General features: G+C 52.1%; 1 protein-coding gene across 1 annotated transcript in view; it reads left to right on the top strand.

Annotated features, from left to right (window-relative positions):
* Window positions 1-16,627: 16,627 nt before the first annotated feature.
* Window positions 16,628-23,018, top strand: part of SDK2 (sidekick cell adhesion molecule 2) — a 244,242-nt gene continuing 237,851 nt past the window's right edge. Inside the window, exon 1 of the mRNA XM_045182412.2 lies at window positions 16,628-17,574. Within this exon, the coding sequence (XP_045038347.2) occupies window positions 17,511-17,574 (64 nt within the window). The 5' untranslated portion in view covers window positions 16,628-17,510. The remainder of the gene's footprint in view (window positions 17,575-23,018) is intronic.

A 23,018-nucleotide genomic window follows, 5' to 3' on the forward strand; every position in this document is an offset into this window, starting at 1 on the left:
CTCTTTTAACCTCTTGACCCCCATGTAACCAATTCCCTCTATAAAGTCCCTTCAACGTGAAATCTTTAATGTGGCTCTCTTTTCCCACAGGGGAAGTAATTTAATAAATCATGTTATATCTATGTCATACAATACCATACAGCCATTTAAAAAAGTAAACCCATAGGCATTGTCATGAAGAGATTTCTGAGGTATATTATTCGATGACACCAGCCACAGAAAAATATGCATACAATTATTCGACTTACATTAAACATATACACATTTGTACACTGGAATGCACAGAAGGGTGACAAAGTTGATTCATCACCAAACCTGTCGGGGAGCAACCGTAGAAAAGGTAGAAGAGGTGAAAGTGAGCAGTGGGAGAGGTTTGCTTTTCTCCTTTATATGTTCCTGCTCCGTGAGCCTTGAGAAATATATTTACAGAGAAGGACGTCTTCTGTTATGTTTCCTAGGAGCAGAGTCCAAGACAAGGATTCTTGTGCATGTAGTTTTTTTTAAGATTTTATTTATTTATTTTTAGAGAGAGGGGAAGGGAAGGAGCAAGAGAGGGAGAGAAACACCAATGTGTGGTTGCCTCTTGCTCACCCTCCACTGGGGACCTGGCCTGCAACCCCTGTGTGTGCCCTGACTGGGAATCGAACCAGTGACCCCTTGGTTCACAGGCTGGCATTCAATCCACTGATCCATACCAGCCAGGGCTGCATGTGATTTTTGTTTGTTTGTTTTGAGAGAGGGCTCCTAGGAGGAAGAACCTTTTGGGAAATGGGGATAAGAAATAAAAAAGGGGAAGAAGTTTAAGCAAAAATGTGAGTTTTGCTGACATTCAATCTCAGCCTGAGCTCACAAGGTTCTCTGGAGCATAAACAGTACACAGAGCCAGCCCTTTTGAGGTAAGGGGGCAGAGGGACTTTTGTACCCCCATACCAGTGTCATTGCTTGCAAGTGTCCTCTGAGTGGGGAAGGAATGTCACTGCTCAGTTTCTCCAGGGAAGGCAATTCCTGATGCCCAGGGTCTCAAAATCATGCTCAAGGTCAATTTTCTAGACAAGGACACAACTGCTGAGCCATAGGTGTCAATTCTCAACTGGGGAGTTGGTGCATATTCCTGGCAAAAGCATTCAGGACAGGACACCAACATCACCCTTTACAGCCACCCTCTTGCTTCTCACTTTAAGTTCACTCTATCTAGGTCAGCTCCTCCAGAATTCTGTTTGGTCACAATTTCTGGAGAAACTTAAAAGAGGAGGGTTAGTGGGACAAACACTTCCCTCACTGTTGCAGCTTGTCCTGAGGCCGTAATTAATGTTCATCATCTCCCTCTTTTGGCATCCACTCTAGCTCACCTGCCGCTGCTGGTAGGTGGCTTGTCCGTGAGCTCTGAGCCCCTGGATGCCCTGCTTATCGGGCCACAGTGTTGTGCTTGCCTGTTTTCAATAACAAGTATACATGAGAGTAACAAGAGATGCCCAGTTGGTCACCTAAGTGTTAACACACCCCTCCCTGCACCTCTCCATTTTGACACGAAGAAATTTATTCCTTTCCTTGCTGCCCTACTGGAGTGAAGACCCCCACATGGCCAGGGGTAGCAGCCACAGCTTCAAATTTAGGGAGATCTTACTGTGTGCTCAGTGGAATCATCCTCCCTGTGGGAGCTGTATTCTAGACTTACAGACCTGGGATGCAATGGATGGGACACACAAATGACCCGAGTGAGTCCCTGGGACTGAGAGAGCAGCTGCCACTTCCATCCCGTGGCTTCAGAGCCTGTGTACCCCATCTCCTGTGGATGCCGCTCTGTAAAATGATCATCATCTTGAGGTGCATGCCACATGCTGAAGTGCAGCACCCCACCCCTGTGGGCTGTCACCTCCCATCTTGTGTCTCAGCAGCAGAGGCCACCCCCCCGGCTCTGTCACACTGATGCTTCTGGATGGGGCTGTGTGTGGTGGGTGGCCCAGAAGCAACACTTTTTCCTTTATTTTGGAGGGAATTTCCTAGCATGTCCCAGATTACAGGACTCCTAAAAATTCCAACTGATGTCCCAGATTCCGGAAATTTTATTGGGCTACTTCCTACCCTTGGGAGAACATATGTCCTGCCAAGGTGTCTGGAGCACTTACACTTCTTGTTGTCAGGTCTGATGACCAGGATGCCAGCCACAGAGTGCCCAGTGTAACATGCACGGGACATCCAGACATCCAGGTCCCTTGGGGAGGGAAACCCTGGGCCCAAACTGTGGATGTTTACTGACGACTGTCTTAAACGAATGCAAACTGCTCAGAGCCTCCTTCTCGACAGACATGGGAAAGAAAGCATTTGCCCGATCAGTATCTGCTTGTCCTATACCAGAAACCGTGTTAATTTGTTCTGTGAAAGATTCCACAGTAAGCGCAGCAGCCACAGTCAGAGCTGCTACTTGCTTACGTGTGTGGAAGTCCCCTGTCATCCGCCACGTTCCATCGGGTCTCAACAACACGAATTCGATGAGGACCAGCACCCTGCATCCTGGAAGCCCCTGCAGCCCTGACCTCTGCCATTGTTCCCAGTGTGCACCACAGTTTTTGACGTACTGCCTCAGTCAGGTAGGGTGAAGCAGTCAGGTTCAAGGCCTTCTTCCACTTGGCGTTTTTCCCCCCAAATAGCTCTTTCCTACTACGATAGCTCTTACTCTACAGGCCAAGGAATGAGGTGAGGATTATGCCAGCTTCCAGGCGTGTTAAGGTCAATGAGACATTCATGAACCAGGAAGTGACCACCCACTGCGTTCATGGACCTAGTGGGGTCACTGTGAGATAACCCTGGGCCAGGGTCAGGGTCATGTATCACCTGACTCCATGTGTCGCCTGACTCCCCCCTTTCTGTGCTTCTAACAGGGGAGCCATGGTAATACTTTGGGTCCCTGAATGTCACTGTCAACTTGGACCTGGTTTCCAACCCTTGAAAGACTGGATGGTCCCTTTCCCTGATGTACAGTTGCCTCAGTTAATGCACGCTCTTCCTACAAGGGGGATTGGGCCACTTCTGAAGGCCCCAGGGGTTCAGAGGAAGCCTCCAGGCTCCCAGTTATGTCTATATGGATATAAGGACTCCTAAATATGATGGCCCTTCCTGTCAGGGACCCGTTGTTGGCATGGGAAACCTGCCAAGGCTGAGAATTCAAACTTCTCTGATGTTCTGCATTTCATCATATCAGCCAGTGAGCCTGGATTTCAGCACAGACTTCCAGCCACAGGTTCAAAGCCAAAGAGGTTCTATAACTTTCCCACTTGGCTCTGAATCGGTGATTAATTGGCTTGGGCCTACTGTTTTCCTTTCTTTGATGTACTGATGGCTCTTAGAAACAGCCTCCCCGTTCCACAATCCTTATAATTACTACCTCTGCTATCCTGCTCAGATGCCAGAAATATCACAAAAGCCAGTACATCCCCTTCCAGCTGTGAGCTGTCACAGAAATAGTGTTTAACCACATGCCAGGAGCAGTCAAGTCTCCCCTGACCACCAGCATTGGGGTCCTCACTGCCAGCAGGTCATCCAACTCCAGACGCCCCTCCTTAGAACCCGCTTCTCTTGGCACCAACTGTCTTAGGCCAGGTGCCCTAGAACAGCGGCTCTCTCAGTGTGGTCCTTGGGCCAGCAGCATCGGCATTAACTGGGAACTTGATAGAAATGCACATTCTTGGCCCCCTCCTTAGACCAGCAGACACAGGAGCTCAGAGCGAGGCCCAGCAATCTGTTGTAGCAAGTCCTGGAGGCGATTCTGATGAATGCTGCAGCTTCAGAGCCATTGCCCAAGAAGTAGAGCCTGGGATAGGCTTCTTGTATAAGTGATTTCTCAAATGAATGCTCTCAGGAGGAAGGTGTGAGTAAGTGAGGGAAGCTGAATAAGTCAGAGGAAGGAGAGAGGCCAAGATGGGGTTTCAGCTGAAGTTCAGCCTCAGCCTGATCCCACAGGTGGCTCTGAAGCGTAAATGGTGCCAGAGTTGTCCCACCTTATGGCCACCTTGGTACCACTGTATTGTAACTGCAGGCAGGTCCAGCTGCTCGCCACTGCAAAAGCCAATACTTGCGAAGCAGGTGCTGATGAAAGGGAAGGTGGTTTATTCAGATGCCAGCCATCTGAATAAACCATCTAGAAGATTGGGGACTCAACGTCACAAAGCCCATCTCCATCTCGAAGTGGAGGTAGAGGTTTTTATAAGGAGGGAGAGGGAAAGTAGAACAAAGAGATCAAGGGAGGGGGTTGAAAAGTTCTCTGCACGCAGATGAGCACGGTCCATTCTGATAAGGACAGTGAAGGTCCAGCATGCATCATCCTGGTTTAGTCATCCTGGCTTCATGTCATCCTGGCTCCATGCATGAAGGTCAGCAAATCTCCCAGAGCTGGGATACTTGAAGGTTGGAGTCTATATCTTCTAAAGTTAGTTCCTAGAATTCTTATATGAACACCCTGTTTATCTGCAAGCTACATATTAGTCAGAGTCAGCACTTACAGAAACAATGCTAAAAGAATGGTGGGGTGGGTTACAATTTCCCACTGCTACAGTATCATTAGTCACTGGCTAAGGAACCGCCCCCCACCAAAGACAGTTGAGACAAATTTCCAGGCATCTCCAAGTAAGGCCACTGCAGATGGTGTGGGTAACCTCTGAAGAAGAGACAGCTGGGAGCTGTTAGCAGCCAACACTTCCAGTCCCCAGGGCATGAGTACAAGGCCTGGTGAAGGGCATCTGGCTGGTGCACCAACACCATCGACTAAAAAGTGCTCGGAGCTTGTTAATTTTCTTCGCAGCATAAAAACGCAGGGAGGCAGTTGGGGCAATAGAAAATGCACTGGGGAAAAAAGTGAGACAAGTGGGACTCGAGCCCTGCCACTGAACTACAGCTGCGTGTCCTGACCCGTGACCTCAGTGCCCTCACTTAAAATACGGGACGAACACCACTCTCCCGCGGTTGTGAATGAACTTAGAGAACATGGGAAAATGTACTGTACACTTTACAGTGTAAAGGAGTATTGCATATTTTATGCTTTCTGTTGAACAGAAAAGAAATATATAATTTCCTTTTGGTGATAAGTATTTATTACAAGGGAGATTTGCTGGGCCATGAGGTTGAGCATTTTCATTCTAACGAGATATGATCAAATTGCTCTCTCAAACGATTATATCAACTTCTACTCCCACAGCAGATGAGAATTCCCATTTCCGTACAACCTGGCCAGTCCTCCCTCATTTGTTTGGGCCAGTCTAATGGGGATGAGGGGCATGTGCACGGGGAGACACAAGTTCAAGTACATTCTTCCCAGCATTTTTGTCAGAGGTAAAATGGGGGATAAGCCTGGTGCACCTCATTAAGGAAATGAATAAATCAATTGTGGTGAATTGATACAGTGGACTGCTATATTACATTACAACCAAGGAACTAATGTACCACCTGCGTGCACCCGCACACCCACACATGACAACGTGGAGTGGAAAATGGTTGTATGACCTTATATAGCATATCATGCCATTAGCACCCATTTGAAAAGCATGTAAAACAATAGTATGCATTGGTTTGGGATACACACGTCTGTGACCGAAATGTGAAAATATGCACTGAACATGCACCAAACTCACAGTAGTGGTTGCTCATGGGGAAGGAAGGACGTGGTCTGGGCGGGGAACCCAGGAGACTCTAATCTTTCTGAAGTTGTAGACCTTATAAAACGACCATAAAAATATGAAAAAAGTACTTCACGTTTGTTGATCTGGAGTAGCAGATACATGGGTTTTCAGATGCTTGGTACTTTATTTTTCATTTTAAGTATTGTTTAATTGCCTAGGGAACATCGCTGCAGAAGGGGAACAAGGGCGTGGCAGCTACCTCATTTCATTTTGCAGCCCTGTGCGGGTGTTGGTGTGCACACTAGGGAACAATATAGCCGTGAACTTGGCCCTCATGGCACGCACGGCCTCATGGGATAGAGAAACCCAAACGGTGGTAAGTGCAGAGCTGGAAAATTATAGGGTGCTGTGATAAAGTAAATGAGGGAGGTTAAATTCAAATTGGGGTATTGGGAAGGGCATTTCTCAAAGACTGGTTTTAAATTGAGGCCTGAGGATTATCGGGAAGTAGCCAGTGAGGAGTGGGGGGAGTGGACTGGATTCTGAGCCTCGGGAACAGTGTGGGAGAAACCCCCCGGGGCAGGCCAGAGCATGACTTCCCTGGGAACCGAAAGGAGAAGCTGCCCGGGCAGGAGGCTCGCAAGGCAGAGCCCGGGGGAGGGGCTTGTCCGTGGCAAAAGACGGGCCAGAAGCAGGGGCCGCACAGGTTCAGGCCAGAACGCGCAGGCCCCAGTCGGGGTGTTATTGTTTGTTTGTTTTAGTCTCATGAGTGACGGAGTATCTTTGCAAGTTGTTTTTGAATCTTATGAGTAATGAAGTATCCTGGCAAGTTGGTTTTTTTAACTTGCTTGTTATAAAATTTCCAAACACACACACACAAAAATAGAACAGTGTGGTGAAACCCTGCGTGTCCAGCTTCAGCGTGGCCAATCTCTCAAGTCCCCTGGTCCGCCTGGCATTATTCTGGAGAGAATTCAATACACGATATCATTTCACATGGAAATATGACAGTATGTGCCTTTAAAGGAGAGGAAAAATAACCAAAATGCAGTATCATACCTAAAACCTGAATAATAATTTCTGAATAACATCAAATACTTGAAGAGTTTTAAGAAGGAGAACCACATCATGGGATTTGCTTTTAATAAACAGTCCTGGCTGCGCTGTGCAGGGTAGACTCCGGGCAGGAGCAATGGAGGCAGAGAGTTAGGAGGCCAGGGCCGAGGTCCAGCGGGACTTGGCGGAGGCTGGACCAGGGCAGTGGCAGAGGACGTGGACAGAAGAGGACATAGATGGCGGGTCTATCAGAAAGGGATGTGCACACACTTGATGATGGCTGGGATACAGAGATTGAGATAGGGGAGATTCCAAGGATAGTCCTTAGGCTCTATCCTGAGCGCTAGGGAGGGTGGCGATGCTACTTACTGAGATGAGGACCCTGGGTAAGCAGTGGCGGAGCAGGGGCAGGAGAAGGGGAGATGGAGACTTCAGCTTTAAGGACTCTTTGCACTCTAGGGTGTTTACTCAGAGGGGTGATGAGAGAGGTGCCTGCCACACTCCTTGGCCTCCACTGCTCCTCTTCCTCCTGCTCCTCCTCCTCATTTACACCACTGCGCCCTTGCAACATGCCCTGGGAGCAGGAGGCCTCATGTAAATGTTATGCAAGCTGAGTCTTCAGACAAGGGAAGCAGAGAAGCCACTCCATTTCCTAGAAGGGCCACACATGGTCTGTGGATGGCCAGGGGCTTCATTCTCACTTGAGGAGTGAGTTCTGCCCTCTTAAGCCCCTAGGATGCCTCCACACCCTGGCCCTGAACAGTCGTCTCTGCAATATTTTCATGCCATGGCTATAAAAGAGAATGGGAGTTTTCCAGACATTAAGACAATTGCTTTGACAAGATGCCCCAAATTGGCATATATACTAGAAAGAACATAGAGGAGGTATACCACTGTGCCAGGGACACTGCCACCCCATGCAGTGTCTTTGGGCTAAATAGAAGATTTCTAGTCTATTTCTATTTCTCCTTGGGCAAGGGTAGCCCCCAGGCACATGACTTTGAAGCTAGATAGTATCTTCGTGAAAATGAAGAAAAGGTCTTCCTGTTCAGGGTGGTGCAACTCCTTGTCCAACTGTCCTCAGGTCATGGAAACAAAGCAATCGCTCACAGCGGCACTGGCCTTTGTGATGGCCTGTAGTAGCTTCTAATCTGCTTGGTGGGATGAGGAGCACATTGCAATAGTTACATTATTCTGTGCTTTGTCTCGGCTTTGTGTATGTGTGCCCCCAAGGCGAGACTTGGGCGGGAACTAGATGGACTCAGTAGATCCACATGAAACAGGATAGCCAGGAAAAGACTCTTGGAAGTGGCCAGGTTTGAGCTGAGCATTTAGGGAAGGGCAGCAGAAGGAGACCATTCCAGAGGAGGATGTCTCCACTCCGTCAGTGGGATAAGACAACACCAAGGTGACATGAAAATCAAAGGAAGGGCATTATCCAGAAAGGCTACAGGGGTCAGCCACAGCCAGTGCTGCTAAAGGAACCAGAGAAGAAAGGCTGAGAGAAGACCTTTTAGAAAAGTTTTTTCAGAGCAGTGAAATTTCAAGGGGTTAAGGAAGGGAGGTACATAAAGAAACAGAGGTACAGCCTGTTTTGCATGAATTCAAGAAATCTGGCATAAAAAGCCAGCTGAGAAGTGGGATGGTAGCTGGAAGAAGCAAAAGGGTCAAGTGAAGCTTTTTCAGGTGGAACACGCGCTTGCTTCTATTTAAAGGTGCTATGAAAAGAGCCAGTGCGAAGTCAAAGACTGAACATCCCAGAGGGGAACAGTACCCAAAGGAGGGGGATCCCTTGGGACCTGGAGGAGAAACACCTGATTTCTAAGCCTGGTAAGATGAGAGGATGTCTCCAAGACAGATGTAGTAATAAGTGACAACTCTTCAGGTGTGTAGCCTCGATCATTTAAAGCAAATATGAGGTGAGAATGAGTTAGAGCACCATGTCTTTAAATGTCTTGTGCATACACATCCCTAGGGATCTTGTTAAATACCAATTCTGACTCAGTAGTTCTGGGGTGAGGCCCGAGCATCTGCATTTCCGACAACTTCCCAAGTGATGCCCCTGCTGCTGGTCTTCCTGTACAATACACAACTGCTGAGAGCCTTAGAAGTCGTAACAGAGAATGTGGAGAAGAGGAAATAATCAAAACCTAAGCCGGAAACTTCCTTGAGGAGAGTGCAGATCCAAGGCTCCAGAATGAAAGGGCTTCCTAAGCAGGATGAACAGGAAGTCAACAGAGACATGCTGGTGAAATTTCAGAACGAGGACAGGAAGTTCTCTCAGAGATAAGCAGCAGGCTGTCTGTATAGCTTTGAGGATAAAACCGGTATCATGGTTTTCTCAGACAGACGTGGGCTCAAATACCTACACTGTTTTCAGGGAAGAGAACTTGGAACCTGGGATTTATATACCCAGCCAAACTGTCCCTGCAAGGAGATGAGGCTCTGGTGGGAAGCACAGCTTAGTTAACAAGAAACTTGGGGGTGTTTCTCATGTCATCTTTCCGTGGGTCCACTGGCATAAGGGCGACCTGAAATTCAGTAAAAGCAAAGCAGTAAACATAATGAAGTCCAGGTCCACAGATCTGACTTCATCTAGAGGAAGTCAGGAGTTGAAGGAAATAGGAAAAAATGAGGTACAGTCATTTATGAATGCAGGGGGAAGTGACGTCATCCATGAAAGACAAGGAGAGGCCAATGGCAGAGACTTGAAACAACAGATGTGGAATCTCAGCGTGAAGAGGCCTACCCCATCCTGAACTGAGAAGGAGAGGTGGTCCTATTTTTTTGGAGACATCTTTAGGGGGGATTCAGAGTTCCGTTAAGATAGGGAGGCAAAAGCAATACAGAGGAAATTGCTTTAGGGTAAAGGAAACGCCTGCCCATAACAAAATGGGGTTCCCCAAAATGCAGTAACAAACCAGGATGTAGAGAGATTGATTTGCATTGGGATGAGCTGGGTGGTTATCAGCATGTGAAATAGGACGGCAAGGAGAGAGCAGCTGTCAATCAGGGGGACACAGGGGTTTCCAGGGAATCCTTAAGCTTCTTAAGTTTGTAAGAATCATGGAGATTTAGTCCTAAACAGAGTATGTGGTAAAAGTTTTTTAAATGGGAAAAAATGCCCAAACTCAATAACCCCAACTAAACTCCCTGCTTGTATTGGTCAGTGCCCTGGTCAGCAGGGCTTCACTGGCCCGGGCAGACCCAGGCAGATCCAGGCAGGGCTGACCTCAGCCAGAACCTTCTATACAGAAGGGTCAAGCCAGCAAGGGCCCAGGATGGGGAGGAGTCGGTGTGGATCAAAGCAGAGGAAAAAGCAGAGAGAGTGGACCTGAAATTGGCAGGTTCCTGGGCAAAGAAAGCGGTACCAGCCAAGCAGGCTGGTGCTTCTGCACACAAGACAGAAAGCATTCTTCCCTGGACTATGCTTCATGTCGTATGAATGTCTACCGGGTGTGATTGTCAACCAGATAAAAGTCAGCAGCAGGGAAGCTAGGACCTTCTCACATCACTAAGCTGCTTGCTGCCCTCAGGGGGCCTCAGGCACGTGTGGAGGGCGGGCCAATAACTTCGCCTGCAGGGTGGTGGTCAGGCCACGTATCCTCAGGCTCCTCAGACAGGCATGGATGGGGCTGCTTGCCTTCATCTCCTTCGAGAGCAAGAGTTGGCACGCTTTTCCTGCAAAGGGCGGATAACTGATATTTAAAATCTCTTTGATGCCACATCCCAGCTCTTGTCCACCCTTGCATGTTGCCTTCTAAAAATCACCTCCATTTCATCCTCGGCATGGGTAGACTTTGGTCTTTGGGTGTAAATTGAATCACATTGGCTGTGCAGTGGCTTTTAAGAATTCTGTAGTGTAAACTTTTATAAAAAGAAGAGTCCTTTTCAGAAACCTGGTAAGCCTGCCTAACTCCTCCATAGCACAAATTAGAATGTTAATTGCCTAGTTGCTGAGAAGTGGCCTCGTGCCTGAAACGCACGCCACCTCTCAACTTCTTTGGCTCTGCAAAAACCTTACTTCTTAGAAATTAAATAAATGTGTGTGATTGTATATGTTACAGATATTAGTCAAAGCTTGGGTTAATTTTCAGGGAGCAGTGAATGTTTGTGGTAAATACAAATATCGGAAAACACACATGAGGCGTAAATAGCTTAATTTGCAAAGTCAGTGGCAGGAAAGACACAGTAAAGAAATTGAAAGGCTGTTCACACTTTTTTTTAATACTTTCCTGTTGTTTTGAGTTCATTGAACATATGTCATTGCTTCTTGGTCTGTTTTTGATTATTTTATAAGTAAACAGCAAAACAGGCAAAAATCCCTACCTTCAAGTTGCTTACATTCTAGTGGTAGGAGAGGGGCAATAAATACACTAACAAGCAAAACGTGCAGCCTGTCAGGTGGTGGTGTGTGTGTTAAGGGGGGAAAAGTCAGAAGGGAGGACAGGGCGAGTGGGGTGCGAGTGTGGACATGCACATGTGTGTGTGTGCACATGGGTGGGTGAGTCAGCAGGGCGGACGCACGGCAGGGTGGCCTGGCGGCGCAGCCCAGGCAGCATCTCTTCTGATCGCCCTCCCTCCGAAGCGGATTGCTTTTCCAAAGTGGTTAACAGGCAGGCCTCCCTGGTCAGGTACCATTCAAACAGGGGCACAGTGAAGGTGGAAAAGTGAGCCACGTGGACACTTGGAGGAAAGGCATTTCAGGGCCGGGGCAGCAAGAGCCAAGCCCGGAGTCAGGCCTGTGTGTGGCATGGTCACAGACCAGCCAGGAGGTGAGTGTGGCTGAGGTCATCTGTGCCCAATCAGAGGCATTTGCACTATTGGCTGAGAGAGCTGCCTTTGATGGCGTGGAAAGACAGATCCACAGTTTCCTCTTATCCTAAGCAGATTAAATAAACCCTGTTCAAGTTAGAGTTCATGGCTCTGTGATTTTGAATGGCCCTAAATGATTCTAAATCCTTGTCCAATTTAAAGATCAATGTCTTGGCCACCTAGAGGCAGGCTTCTGCATGGTGCTTATATACCTTATTGTAGACACAATCATGAGTAAAATGTGCACTGGTTTTCTTTCCGAAACTACCACAAAGTACACATTCTGCCCTAACTCCCGTCCTCCTTCCTGGACTTTCTAGCAGTGTGCGTTGATAGCGCCTTCTCCTGTCCAGCTTTAGCATTACGTTTCTCCACCAGAGTTGGTTGCACCCCTGACAGGCTGAGCCCAGGGCTCCGAGTGACTGTAACTGGCCCAGATATAGAAGATGTCTATGTTTCCTCATGCATCCACTTCCTTCCCCAGCCTAGCCTACATTTAGCAGTTTTATTGTTTAAAAACACTGTCTCCTGTGGTCTGTTAACCTCTATTCTTGCCGGCTTGCATCTGGCTCCTGACCAGCAAGCCGTTGCACACTTCTGCATGAATGTTGGCGGCTTTCTGCTCCATTTCTCCGTGTCTCTTTTCCCTTTTTTCCTGGAGAACTGGTGAGCAAAAGCAGAAAGAACCACAGAAGACGAAACCTTAGTCTGTTTACGTATATTCCCAGCCAACCAGAGCCCAGGGCTTAGAGGCCAGGAGCTGAACCCATGGTAGTTCTGTCCTTAACACAGAGGAGTTAAAGGTGCAGGCTACCCCCCAAACCAGCCACGGACATATACTGGGCTCTTAGGTCCTTCCCCCAAGGGAGTGAAAGTAAATTATAACAGTATTGGAAGATGGGGTGGAGCCGGAACTGGGGGACTGCTATGAGCTAAACTGTATCCTCTCAAAATTTGTGTGTTGAAGCCCTAACTTCCCCGCCCACCCCAATGTGACAATATTTGGAGACGAGGTCTTTGGGAGGTAATTGGGTTTAGATGAGGTCATAAGTGTGGGTCCCCTGGAGATGAGTGTCCTGGGGAGAAGAAGATGAGAGACCAGACCTCATGTGCCTTCTCTGACTTATGAAGACAGAACAAGCAAGTGGCCATCATCTGCAAGCCAGGAAGAGAGCCTTCACCTTGACCAGGGCCAGCACCTTGATCTGGGACTTCCCTGCCCCCAGAGCTGTGAGAATACATGTCTGTGGCATTTTGTTATGGCAGGCTGAGCTGATTAGGGAGGGACCCAGAGCCTTGCTAGCTTCCAATGGAGATTAATAAACCACTTCTGTCTATTCTATAACTCCCCTTTTCCCATCTGTAAAACAGAACAAAACAAAAAAAAGAATGTCATTAATTATTTACTGGAAGCCGTGTTTCAAGACAATTATTTGTCTGAGTTCCCTTCAGGTGGAGCAGAGATGGGTCTCCTGAAAGTCCCTGCTCTGGGGTGGGGGCTCCTTGCCCGGCCCCACCCTTGACACCCCCCAGAGCAGCTGGGGAAAGACGAGATGGCAGGGATGGTGGTGTCAGGGAGGAGGCACAGGTGTGGGAAGCACCTTGCCCCGAAACACCATCATTGGGAGGCCACGTCAATTCTGACTCTTTCGAGCCTCCCTTTCACTTTGCTTCTACACTGAATCATGTCCGACTCTTATCCCCCGGTCTTGATGGTCACTCTTCCTGCCTACTTATCCTCAGCAAAGTAGCCACAGAGAGAGCTTCTGGGCTGAGCGCAGCAGCTGGAGACTTGGGAAGCAGGGAACAGGGGACAAGGGAGTGGGGACAGGGCGGGCATAGGGAGGGGACTCATGTGTCTTTGCCTCTTCAGTATCATTGCCACGTGCCTGGTTCCCACTGGTGACTCTTGTACCCGACCCTGCGACGGAACACTCTGTTCTAGCTGCTGTTGTTACATTTGAGATGAAAAATAGGAAAAATATACAATAATCACATTGGAAAGCCAACTCTGCCCTGCCTGCCCTTTGGTTTCTGTGTGTGCAATGGGGCAGAGCACAGGTTTGCTGCTGGGGGATGGTAGGGTAAGGAGGAGAGTGGCCTTCTGAGATACTGAGAAGCTCCCTCTGACTGTCCTGGGTTTTGTCTTCTTACTCTGGTCTGGCACGTGGTTGGATGCGCCTCCCACTCCGAAGGCCCCTGGCAAAGCCCTGCAGTAATGCTCTCTCACTGGCTCTGTGTGTGCAACAAGACAGTCCAGAAAAAGTGGTCTTGTTGGGGTGCAGTGAAGGTTTTTCTAAGAGGAGAGTGACTTTTTAAACACACATCATCCACTTGGAAAAGAAGAAGGGGAAAGGTGAAGCAGACTGATTCAGGTCTTTCCTTCATTTTTGAAATGAATTGTGTTACTCTCTGCCACCCCCCCTACACACACACACACACACACGCACGCCCCAACCTTGAATTTACAGAGTGAAATATACGGACAGAGCATCTCTGAGATGAAGAGCCTTCTACAAAGTGCTGGCTCTGGGGATGGAGGGAGATGGGATAGAGAGGAGGGAGAAGACCCAGAGCCTGCCCTGCGTTTTCCGGGAGAGCTGTAGGCACAGACTCAAACCAGAAGGGGCATGATTGCAACAGGGGGGCAGAGTGGAGCCTGGGAAAGCCGCTCGGCCTCTCCTGATGGGGCACCCATGGTCACTGCACCGTTTGCAGCCTTTCATTACGCCGCTGGTGGCAAGAATGAGGTCATGGTGTCTGCAACTAACTTTCCCAGTAATGAGCCCCTCTCGAAGTGGCAGGCTCCCTGCTCAGCCTCCTCCTGGGCCAGAGAAAGTCGAATAAGAAGCAACATCAGATAGTTCCCTTCCTCTGTGTGTGTGTGTGCGCGTATGTCCAGGTGGAGCCCAGAAAGATTCCATGAGTCCTCTTCTCCAACACACAGGGATGGAGACAGATTTGTCTTAAGAATAGCTAGTGGGGTATGGTCCCCTCCGCACTCTAACATGATGGAATGCCTGTCAACTTCTGTCACAAAAGAAAAGTCCCTGAAGCCCCTGGTTGGTGCCCTGCCCTGGCCTTTGGGAATTAAACTCCCAGAAGAAGGTTCTGGGGCTACACCTGGTTGTGCAACCATGTCTCTCCTTTACAAAGAGAAAAATGCTTTTCGGGGTCCCAGGAGCATCCTGTTCAGACTCCTGGCTTTCGGAAGTCTGGGACCAGACATGAAGAGGGTGGAACCCACCAAGCTCTCAGACAGTTGTGTAAATGGGAGCTCCCATCCTCTGAGAACGGAAAAACAGCCTTTCTGCCATTTGTCTGCTGACTGAGGAGGAGGAGAGGTTCGTGCAAACCTGGCTCTCAGGCCCCCTCTGTGAGCGAAGGAGTGAAACAGCACCCTGCAGACCACAGCTGTTCGCCATGGTCTGGGAGCGCAGGAGCTCTCCAGCTGTCGCTGGGGTGGTTAGAGCACCTGGGGGTGGGGGGGATGTGAGGTCACAGCTGGGCATCCCTAAGCATCTGACAATGGTGTGGCCAGCAAGGGGCAGGAGGATTGGCCATATCTAGGCCACCTACACCCAAAGCCCTCTCATTTACCCATTAGCCAGCCAGGAGGGCTCCAGCCTGGGATGGAGCACAGGTTTCCAGGGGGAAATGGCAAAACATTGTTCGAATTAGGTGACTGAAGGACTATGGGCAAGGCAGGCTAACTTCTTAACCATTTTTAGAAAATGCCACAGTTCTTTTTCAGAGGCAGATGGAATGAAAATACAAAGGTAATGAAATGTTTTTGGTGACTGCCATTCCACAGCGATCGGACTGGGTGCCCTCAGGGTGGAGGAGGCCACCAGGGAGAGAGGGGAGAAAGTGCCCTGGCAAAGGCAGGGGGTCTCAGTGGCTCTCTGCTTGCCAAGTGGACGGGCCCGCTCCTCCATGTGACTCAGCAGGCAGGGAGTCCGTGAGCACAATTGTTTAGGGGCCCACGAAAATATTTAATATCTTTTAAAATCGGAAGAAATAAATGAAAATTTTAGGTTGAAGAAAATGTTTTAGCATGTAATATTAATATATTTATCTTTATGCCAAAACAGTCATAAAATATTAGTTTTAATGGAGGAAGGGAGTTGGGGAAGCAAAGCTGTCTGGGGCCCGGGAAAGTTTAACTGGGTGCTGCAAACTGGAGTCGGGCTTCTCGCGGTGGAGGTGCTGGCCCTCCTGCCCACTCCTCTGGACCACAAAGGAGGAAGCCTCCCAGTCCTCTTCTTTGGGGCTCGCTCACCACTTTCCCTTCTCCCCGTTGCAAACAGAGCTCAGAACAAAGAATGCATAGATCTTGGCACCAAATTCACTTTCTCAGCCATCTGTAAGTCCCTGGCCTCCCTTTTGTCTTGCTCTCTGCCATGAGCATTTCCAGACTTTTGAAAGCCTGACCCGGGAAGAAACTAGAATCAACCAGTTCACCGACCCTCTCTGCCCAACATAGCCTCCACCTCTGTCACTTAATGTCGGGGAAGGGTGTTGGGGTTCGCGGCTACGGGAGAGAGTGGGAATCCGATGAGGCCTTTGAGAGAGGCGTGGGGGCCCAGACAGCGGAGGGGCTCAAGGCGCATCTCTTCTCCGTACCGTTAGAGGTTGGCACTGCTGCCCCCCGGCGGGTCCCAGAGACCGTGGGCGTCCGCGGCCGCGCACACGAAATGTGTTTAGCGGGGCTCGCTCCCGGGCCTGGCTCGGGGCCGCCGCCGTCGTCCCCCTCCTCCCCGCGCGCAGGCTGCTCTCCAGTCGCGGCCACTGGGTAGCGCTCGGCCCTCCTCTCCGCGTCGCCGCCTCCGCCTCCGCCGGGCTCGTCCCCGGCTCACGCTGCCCCCGCAGCTCCGGCTCGGCGCAGGCAGGCAGGAGCGGTTCTCCGGACACCAAGCCCGGGAAACGGGGCGGCGGGCTCGGCGAACGGCAGCGGCTACCACGGCGGGTGGCGGCGGGGCCGCCAAGGTGCTGTGGCGGGCGCAGCGGCCGCTGTTCCTCAGGCCGGTGCTGTTGGCAAGGGCCGGGCGTCTGAGGAGGCGCCGCGCCCCCGGAGCCTGGGCTGCCCGCCGGGCTCTCCGTGCGTCTCGCCGAGAGCTCCGGCCAGGGCGCGGCGGAGGGCAGAACCGCTGGTCTCCATCCTCAGGGCGGCAGGAGGCTCTGTGCCCGGGCGCTGGCAACAGCCCGGGTCACCGAACCCAGCAGTGGTCCCCGCTGCACGGCAGCCGGCACGGACAGGGACGCGCGGGGCTGCGTGCCGGGCCGCGGGACCCGCAAAGTTTGCTAGCCGGCTCGGTGCGGAGGCAAGGGCGCGCCCGGGCCCAGCGCTCCCGGGAGGGACCGAGAGTCCCCGTATTGGGCACCAGGGCGGTGGAGCCGACAGAGGTGGCTCGGCCCCGTCATATGCCGCCTGCAAAGTTAGAAAGAAGAAAACTTCAGCTCCAGGGAGATTCGGACCGCGATGCAAACCGCGCCCCCCGAAACCCGCGCCCCTGAAAGAACCTCCGCACCCACGTCTGCCGCCGCACTTGGCTCCAGCCCGGCCCCCGGGGCGCAGCGCCTGGAAAGGCAGTGACTGCGTCCGCCTGGACGACCCAACCAGGGGGCGGGAAGGGGGCGGGGGGCGGGCAACGTGGCCACAGGAGGAAGTTTGCTGAAGTTGTCCTTTTATTCCGGAGCCCGGCCAGCGACCCAGCCGAATCGCAGAGGCCTCGCCGCCTGGGAGACGAAGTCGGAGTTAGGGTGCTAAGGGAGGGAGGCACCCTGAGTCTGAGAGCGCGGCTTTTTCTTTTTGCTCGCCCATCGCCTACCGGGCGCGCTATCCCACCGGCATCGAACTTGGACAGAAGCGGACGAGGAAGCATTAGGGGCGCCAGAGCTGCCCCTCTCGGGCATATACCGCCCCGGGCCAGAGCCGCGTAGACAGTCTCCCGGGACGAAGCCGCAGGGTACTGGACCCCACCAGGATTATAAAACAGTGCGGAGGACCCCCACCCCACCGCCCGCACCATGTGGGGGCTGCTCATCTGGACTCTGCTGGTCCTACACAGGATACCCAAGGCCAGAGCCCAAGGTAGGAGAGTCACCCCCACGTGGGGCTGGGAAGGGGGCTAGAGGAGGAGGTAGGGATGGTGCTAGAGGAAGGGGCTGAGACAGGGCGGGAACCTGCTGGCCTCATGGTGGCCCCCTGGACACCGGGCTTGGCCCGGGCAGAGCTTTCTCACGGGAATTTCAGGAACCCCTCCTCGAGTTTTGGGGGCTCTCTTTGGGGGGGGCAGTCTTTCTGAGACTTGTGGCTTCCAAATGAGGAGAGAAGGTGCGGTTCCGTGCCGGGAGGCGTCGCTCGGGAAGGCTGCGAAGAGCCTAAGATAAGGTGCGTGGGGAGGGGGGTCGCTGCTCTCCCACCCGCTGTAGGTACCCCATTGGGCCCGCGAGGGAGGGGCGCGCCACTCTGAGCCGGGCTCAGCCCCCGCCTCCACCGAGCTCCTCAGGCCGGGCTCCTGGTTCCCCGACCAGTGTCAGCGGAGAAGGGCAAGGCCCTGCCAGGCAGGCGCAGACCGCCCCAGGGCGAGGGTGCGGGGTAGGGGGGCGGCGGGAAGGAGCCCGAGTCGGATGCTGGGTGCCGGTTGGTATCCCGGGGAGGGCGACTGCCGGGCCTGGCCACGTACGGAGCCTGCGCCTGGTAGCTTGGCCCGCTGCTGGGGCTGGGGGCGCTTCAAGGTGCGGGCGGGGAGCCCTGGTCGTGGTGCAGCCGCGGACGCACCAGGGGGTGGTGCACAGGGAGGGTCTGAGACCCCCTCTCCTCCCACCCCTCAGACACACACAGCTCCTGCCTTTGCCTTCAGCTCCGCGGGCGCTCAATTGTCTCTACAGCCGCCGCTCTGACCTGTAGCTGCCTGGAGCAGCCTCGCAGAGGAGAAGGGCTGGTGGATTTGGGGGTGGGAGTGTTAGGAAGGATGAGGAGGTGTGATCCGCACTGCCCACCTCCAGAGGGCGGATGCCCAAATGTCCTCCCAGCCCCCTGGCAGGTCCCAGAAGGGGAGGGCGGCTGCACTGGCACTTCCTTGCTTTGGGGGTTCGAAAACCCAGACAGCGGTGCCAGCGGTGTCCGAGCGGCGCCTGCTGGGGGCGGAGGGAGACAAGCCTGGACTGAGCTCCAGGACTCGCAGGGCTTGGCTTTGTGTCTTCCAAGCTCGTGAGGGGCCTGCCCCTCCCCCGACCCGAGGCTGCTCACTGGTGGAGGCTGCCGCCTGGAAAGGGGCCCTCCTTACTTGAGGGGTTGCTGAGCGGGGTGGGTTGAGGGAAGACCCCAGTGCCCCGGAGTCATTCAGGCCAGAGGGCCAAGATCAAAGAGATGAAACTAATCAGCTCTCACAGAACTGAGGGGAGGATTTTACAAGGTAATTTACTTTAAAGCACTTAGGAATTTTGTTGAGGGGCCCTGTAAATGTAAGGTAATAAAAGTTATTATTATTTTTATGATCTTCATAAAATCTTCCAGCAGGCGGGACCTCAAAGGTCATCTTATACTAGCAGCCATTTACCAGGTGGGAAAACTGAGGTCCGGGGGTGTTAAGTGACACGACCAAGGCTGCAGGGAGTTCTGGAGGCGGAGTCAGGGCTGGGCTCTAAGCCCCTCTCCCTGGAACGGGGTCATGTGTAGCTGGGGTGCACTTGTCCCTCCCAGGAAGACTGTGAGGCTGCCAGGATAGGCACAGATTGTAGTCTGCCCTGGGGCACCTCCCGGGTTTGCTCTGAGATGCCCACGGGGTTACCAGGCAAAAGCCAGGAGACAGGAGGGGCTCCAGGGGGTGTCAGTCTCCCTCTGGATGCTTCTGACTAAATCACTGCACACACTCCAACAATGGCGTGATTTTCATGGCCAGGTGGCTCCCTTCTTCTTGTCCCATCCGGGCCCAGGCCCCTAAGGAGTCCCCAGCACACCTGAAGGTGCTTCCTTTTGAGTCACCAAGTCTCTTTCATGCCCCACTTCCACACCTGTCCCCTCCCCCTGCAGTCGAGGTTCCCACCCATCCTGCTGAAGTTAAGGCCAGGCTACCCCCTACCCCTGTGCCTCCCTCGGGAGGGGCTGGCCCTGTCAGCAGCAGTGAAGGTCTCTTTGATTGATTTACTCCCACTAGGGCTTCTCTTGTTTGCTGCCTTTTTGAGAGTGGCTGCCCAGGTCCCTGGCTGCTCCATTTGTGTTCTCGGGTCTGAGAGAGTGTTTTCCTCCCTCCATCGAGTACTCTCCACCTATTTGTCTCACGGGCGGCAAAGCATGCAAGGGATTGTGGGAACTTGGTCTCGGCCCAGGCTTGGGGGCAATGTTGCATTGCTGGGTGGGGGGGGGGGGGGGGCGCGTGCAGGAACAGGTCACAGGCTGGGGGATACTTTCTTACCTGCTTTGGGGTTTGAGAGTGGAGTTTTTCCTTAAGTTTGAGGTTGTGTCATTAATCTTTGGGGTGACTGAGGCCACCAGCACTCTTTGTCGCTTCTGAGCCCGTGAGCCGCATTCTCCATTCATGACACAGAGTGAGAGACCACACGGTGGTCCCCCCTTGAGACAAACCTCACATGGACTTCCACCAGATTTTATCCGGACTCAGCCTAGTCTTTCTCAGGTACTGGACCCAGGCAACATCAACTGTTTATACCTAAGTCACCGTTTGATCATTTTTCCTTCAAGTGGTATTGCTCAATTCACACTTGTCTTCCTAAATGAGTAAGCGATGTTGTAGAAAGGGCAGAGACGCCGTGAGGATTTGAGGTATTGGGTAGGGGAGGAACAGCAAGTGCCCGGCACAGAGATGGTGCTTAAGAAAGGGTCATTGTTGTTACTATTATTGTTGTTGTTGTAATTTTTACCCTATAAGCCAAGGTCATGGGGAGTGGTTCCCAGCCCCCCACCAGATAGGCCTCGAATGCCTATTCCTCACCCAAGACACTTCCTTTACTTCCTTCCATGGCTCCATCCCTGTTTCTCAACTTGCAGGCTAGCAGCCTTGGGCTCCACTCCCAGGTACTCTGATGGGAGGCGTCTGGGGGAGCCTGGACGTCTGCATTTTAACAAGCACCTGCAAGGGTTTTCATGTGCTTCGAAGCGTGGGCACTGCTGGTGGACATCCTGAGGAGGTTGGAAGGAGGGCAGTAGCAGGCCAGCCAGCTGGTCTGGAATGTTCTTTCGGGAGAATGGTTCTAGGGGGAGGGACAAAAGGGGGTGTGAGCTGAGTGAGCCAGGCAGTGGGACCCTGAGTGAGGTGGGGAAGCCAGCTCCTGAAGGCTCCAAAGGCAGAAACTTTAGTGCTGGGAGCTAATCACAATAAAAGCCAAACAGCACGCAAGGGAGCAGGATGAAAGTTTAATTACATGGTGTGGCTAAGCTGTAATTATTAATTACTGACAGCAAAAAATAACTTATTGATCAGGGCCTCTTGCTAATTACCACAAGGCCAGGTGTCATGCTTGCCTGGGGCTCAGCTGGTACGCATCAAACACCCCACACAAGAGTGGGCCAGGGGTGTCCCTGCTCCCTACATCTCCTTCTCCCAGGGCCAGAGAGGTGGCTCTCAGCCCCACACTCCTCTCTCCTCGACCTGTGCGCCCCTTGGTTCAGCTGGAGCGCTGTGGAACATTCTGGCTGTGGTTCGATGAGCGACACAGTTTGGTGCTTCTGTTCCCTGCAGAACTCCCCTGCCTGCGCTGAACAGACTCAGGACCCCCACCCAGAGTCCAGATCACGCCAGTGGCCTGAAACCTGCCTCAGAAACCTTCTCTTACATGCATTTGTTCGGCAAATATTTATCAACCACCTCTCCCTACGTCCCCTCCTGGAAGGCCTAAGTGGGGCCAGGAACCTTGTTCCATCAGGGAAGGGAGGCTGGGAAAGAGGCCAAGTCCTTTACAGCAGTTCTCTGTTTAAACAGTGCCTGAACGGCTGACTTTAAAATGATGTGTTAAACTGTATTGGTATGCTTTGACTTTGTACCGTAGGACACAGTTGGGCTGTACGCTAACCAGTGAGGGAGAATGAACTCATCCTCCGTCCTCAGGACTAATGTGAGTCAGTGTATTAGACTTGAAAGAAACATGAAAAGGCATCTAGTGCTGTCCTTTGCCCACAAACATGGGACAAGTAGCCCTCTAATGTCTGCTTGCATACCCCTGGTGATGGAGGACTCACTACTTTATAAAAGCTGCTTGGTAGACAGTTGGCTCTGTGTTGATGAAGCAATCAACCTCCCTGTGGCTGGTTATCCTAGGACTTGGCTGCAGTTGAAGGAGTCCTCCGATTGGCTGGAACCTCCCTCCCCATCCCTCTGACTCCTGGGCCCTCGGGGAGTCAGGAGACGGAGTTGGAACTGAGGTTGGGTGTCAGGGTGCTGCCTGCAGGATTCCCACCCTGGATCCCCCTGGAGCACGTCACCACAGCTGGCCCTGGAGCTGCCTAAAGCGGCGGGAATTAGTCATCATAATTTGGGGCCTTGGGATGCCAATAGCAACAAATGGGCCAGCAGCGACTGCCGGCAGCGCCCCAGGCCTGCAATGGAAAGGAAAACAAGCTGGGTTGCCGAGACATCCTGGTCACTCCTTGTCATCCCACCCCTGCTGGGAGAAGGCAGGGCCAGTGAGTGGTGCTGGGCAAGGGACAGGCCTGGAGGAAATGGAGGGAGGGCTGCACATCTGGGCTCATCAGACTCCCCACGCCAGGTGCCCGGGCCAGGAAGCCCCTCTGGGCCTGGGAGCCCTAGGAGGACACGGCACACAGCTCCCAGTCCGGGTTCTAGCCCCTTCCAGTCTTCCCTCCACCTCTGAGTGACCCTGAGCTAAGGCTCAGTTTTCTCATCTGTAAAATGAGGACAAGTTAAAAATAAGTATATGTATCTCATAAGGGTTTCTTTTCTTTTTTTACATTAAAGGAGATTATCCCAATCCCCTTTAAAATGCTTGTAATGAGTGGTAAGTGCTTATAACGTGTTGGCCACAAGGTATGAGGGCGTCATAATCCTCACCCGCTCCATCCCACTCTCCAAGCTCATCTTCTCTCACTGCCATCCACAGCACTGACCACCTTCTGCTCCTTGAACTTAGCAGTCAAGCTCTGGCCTCCCACCTGGAACTTGAAGTTCCTGCTGATCCTGTGTCCACACCCACTCCTCACTCACTTTCTAGGTCTTTCCTCTAATGTCCCTTCTCTGGCCCTGAATGCCCAAAATGTGGCGTCACCCTTCCCCTGCTTTGCTTTCTCCACAGCACTCAGCAACATGGGACATGTATTGACTTGGTTATTTGTTTATTGTGGGTCTCTCTCATGGGGGCAGGGACTTTATTTCACTCGTTGCTGTTGCATTCCAGGTCTCGAGGGCAGTGCCTGGCGCAGAGGAGAAGCTGGACAAATGTGAGTGAGTGAATGAAGAACGACTGACTGACTGGAGGGATGGATGGATGGATGGATGGATGGATGAATGAATGAATACTTCAAAAGGCACGAAGCCCTTTGTCATCTGGCCTTTGCCTACT

This window comes from Desmodus rotundus, chromosome 9, assembly GCF_022682495.2.
Source record: "Desmodus rotundus isolate HL8 chromosome 9, HLdesRot8A.1, whole genome shotgun sequence".
Lineage (NCBI taxonomy): Eukaryota > Metazoa > Chordata > Mammalia > Chiroptera > Phyllostomidae > Desmodus > Desmodus rotundus.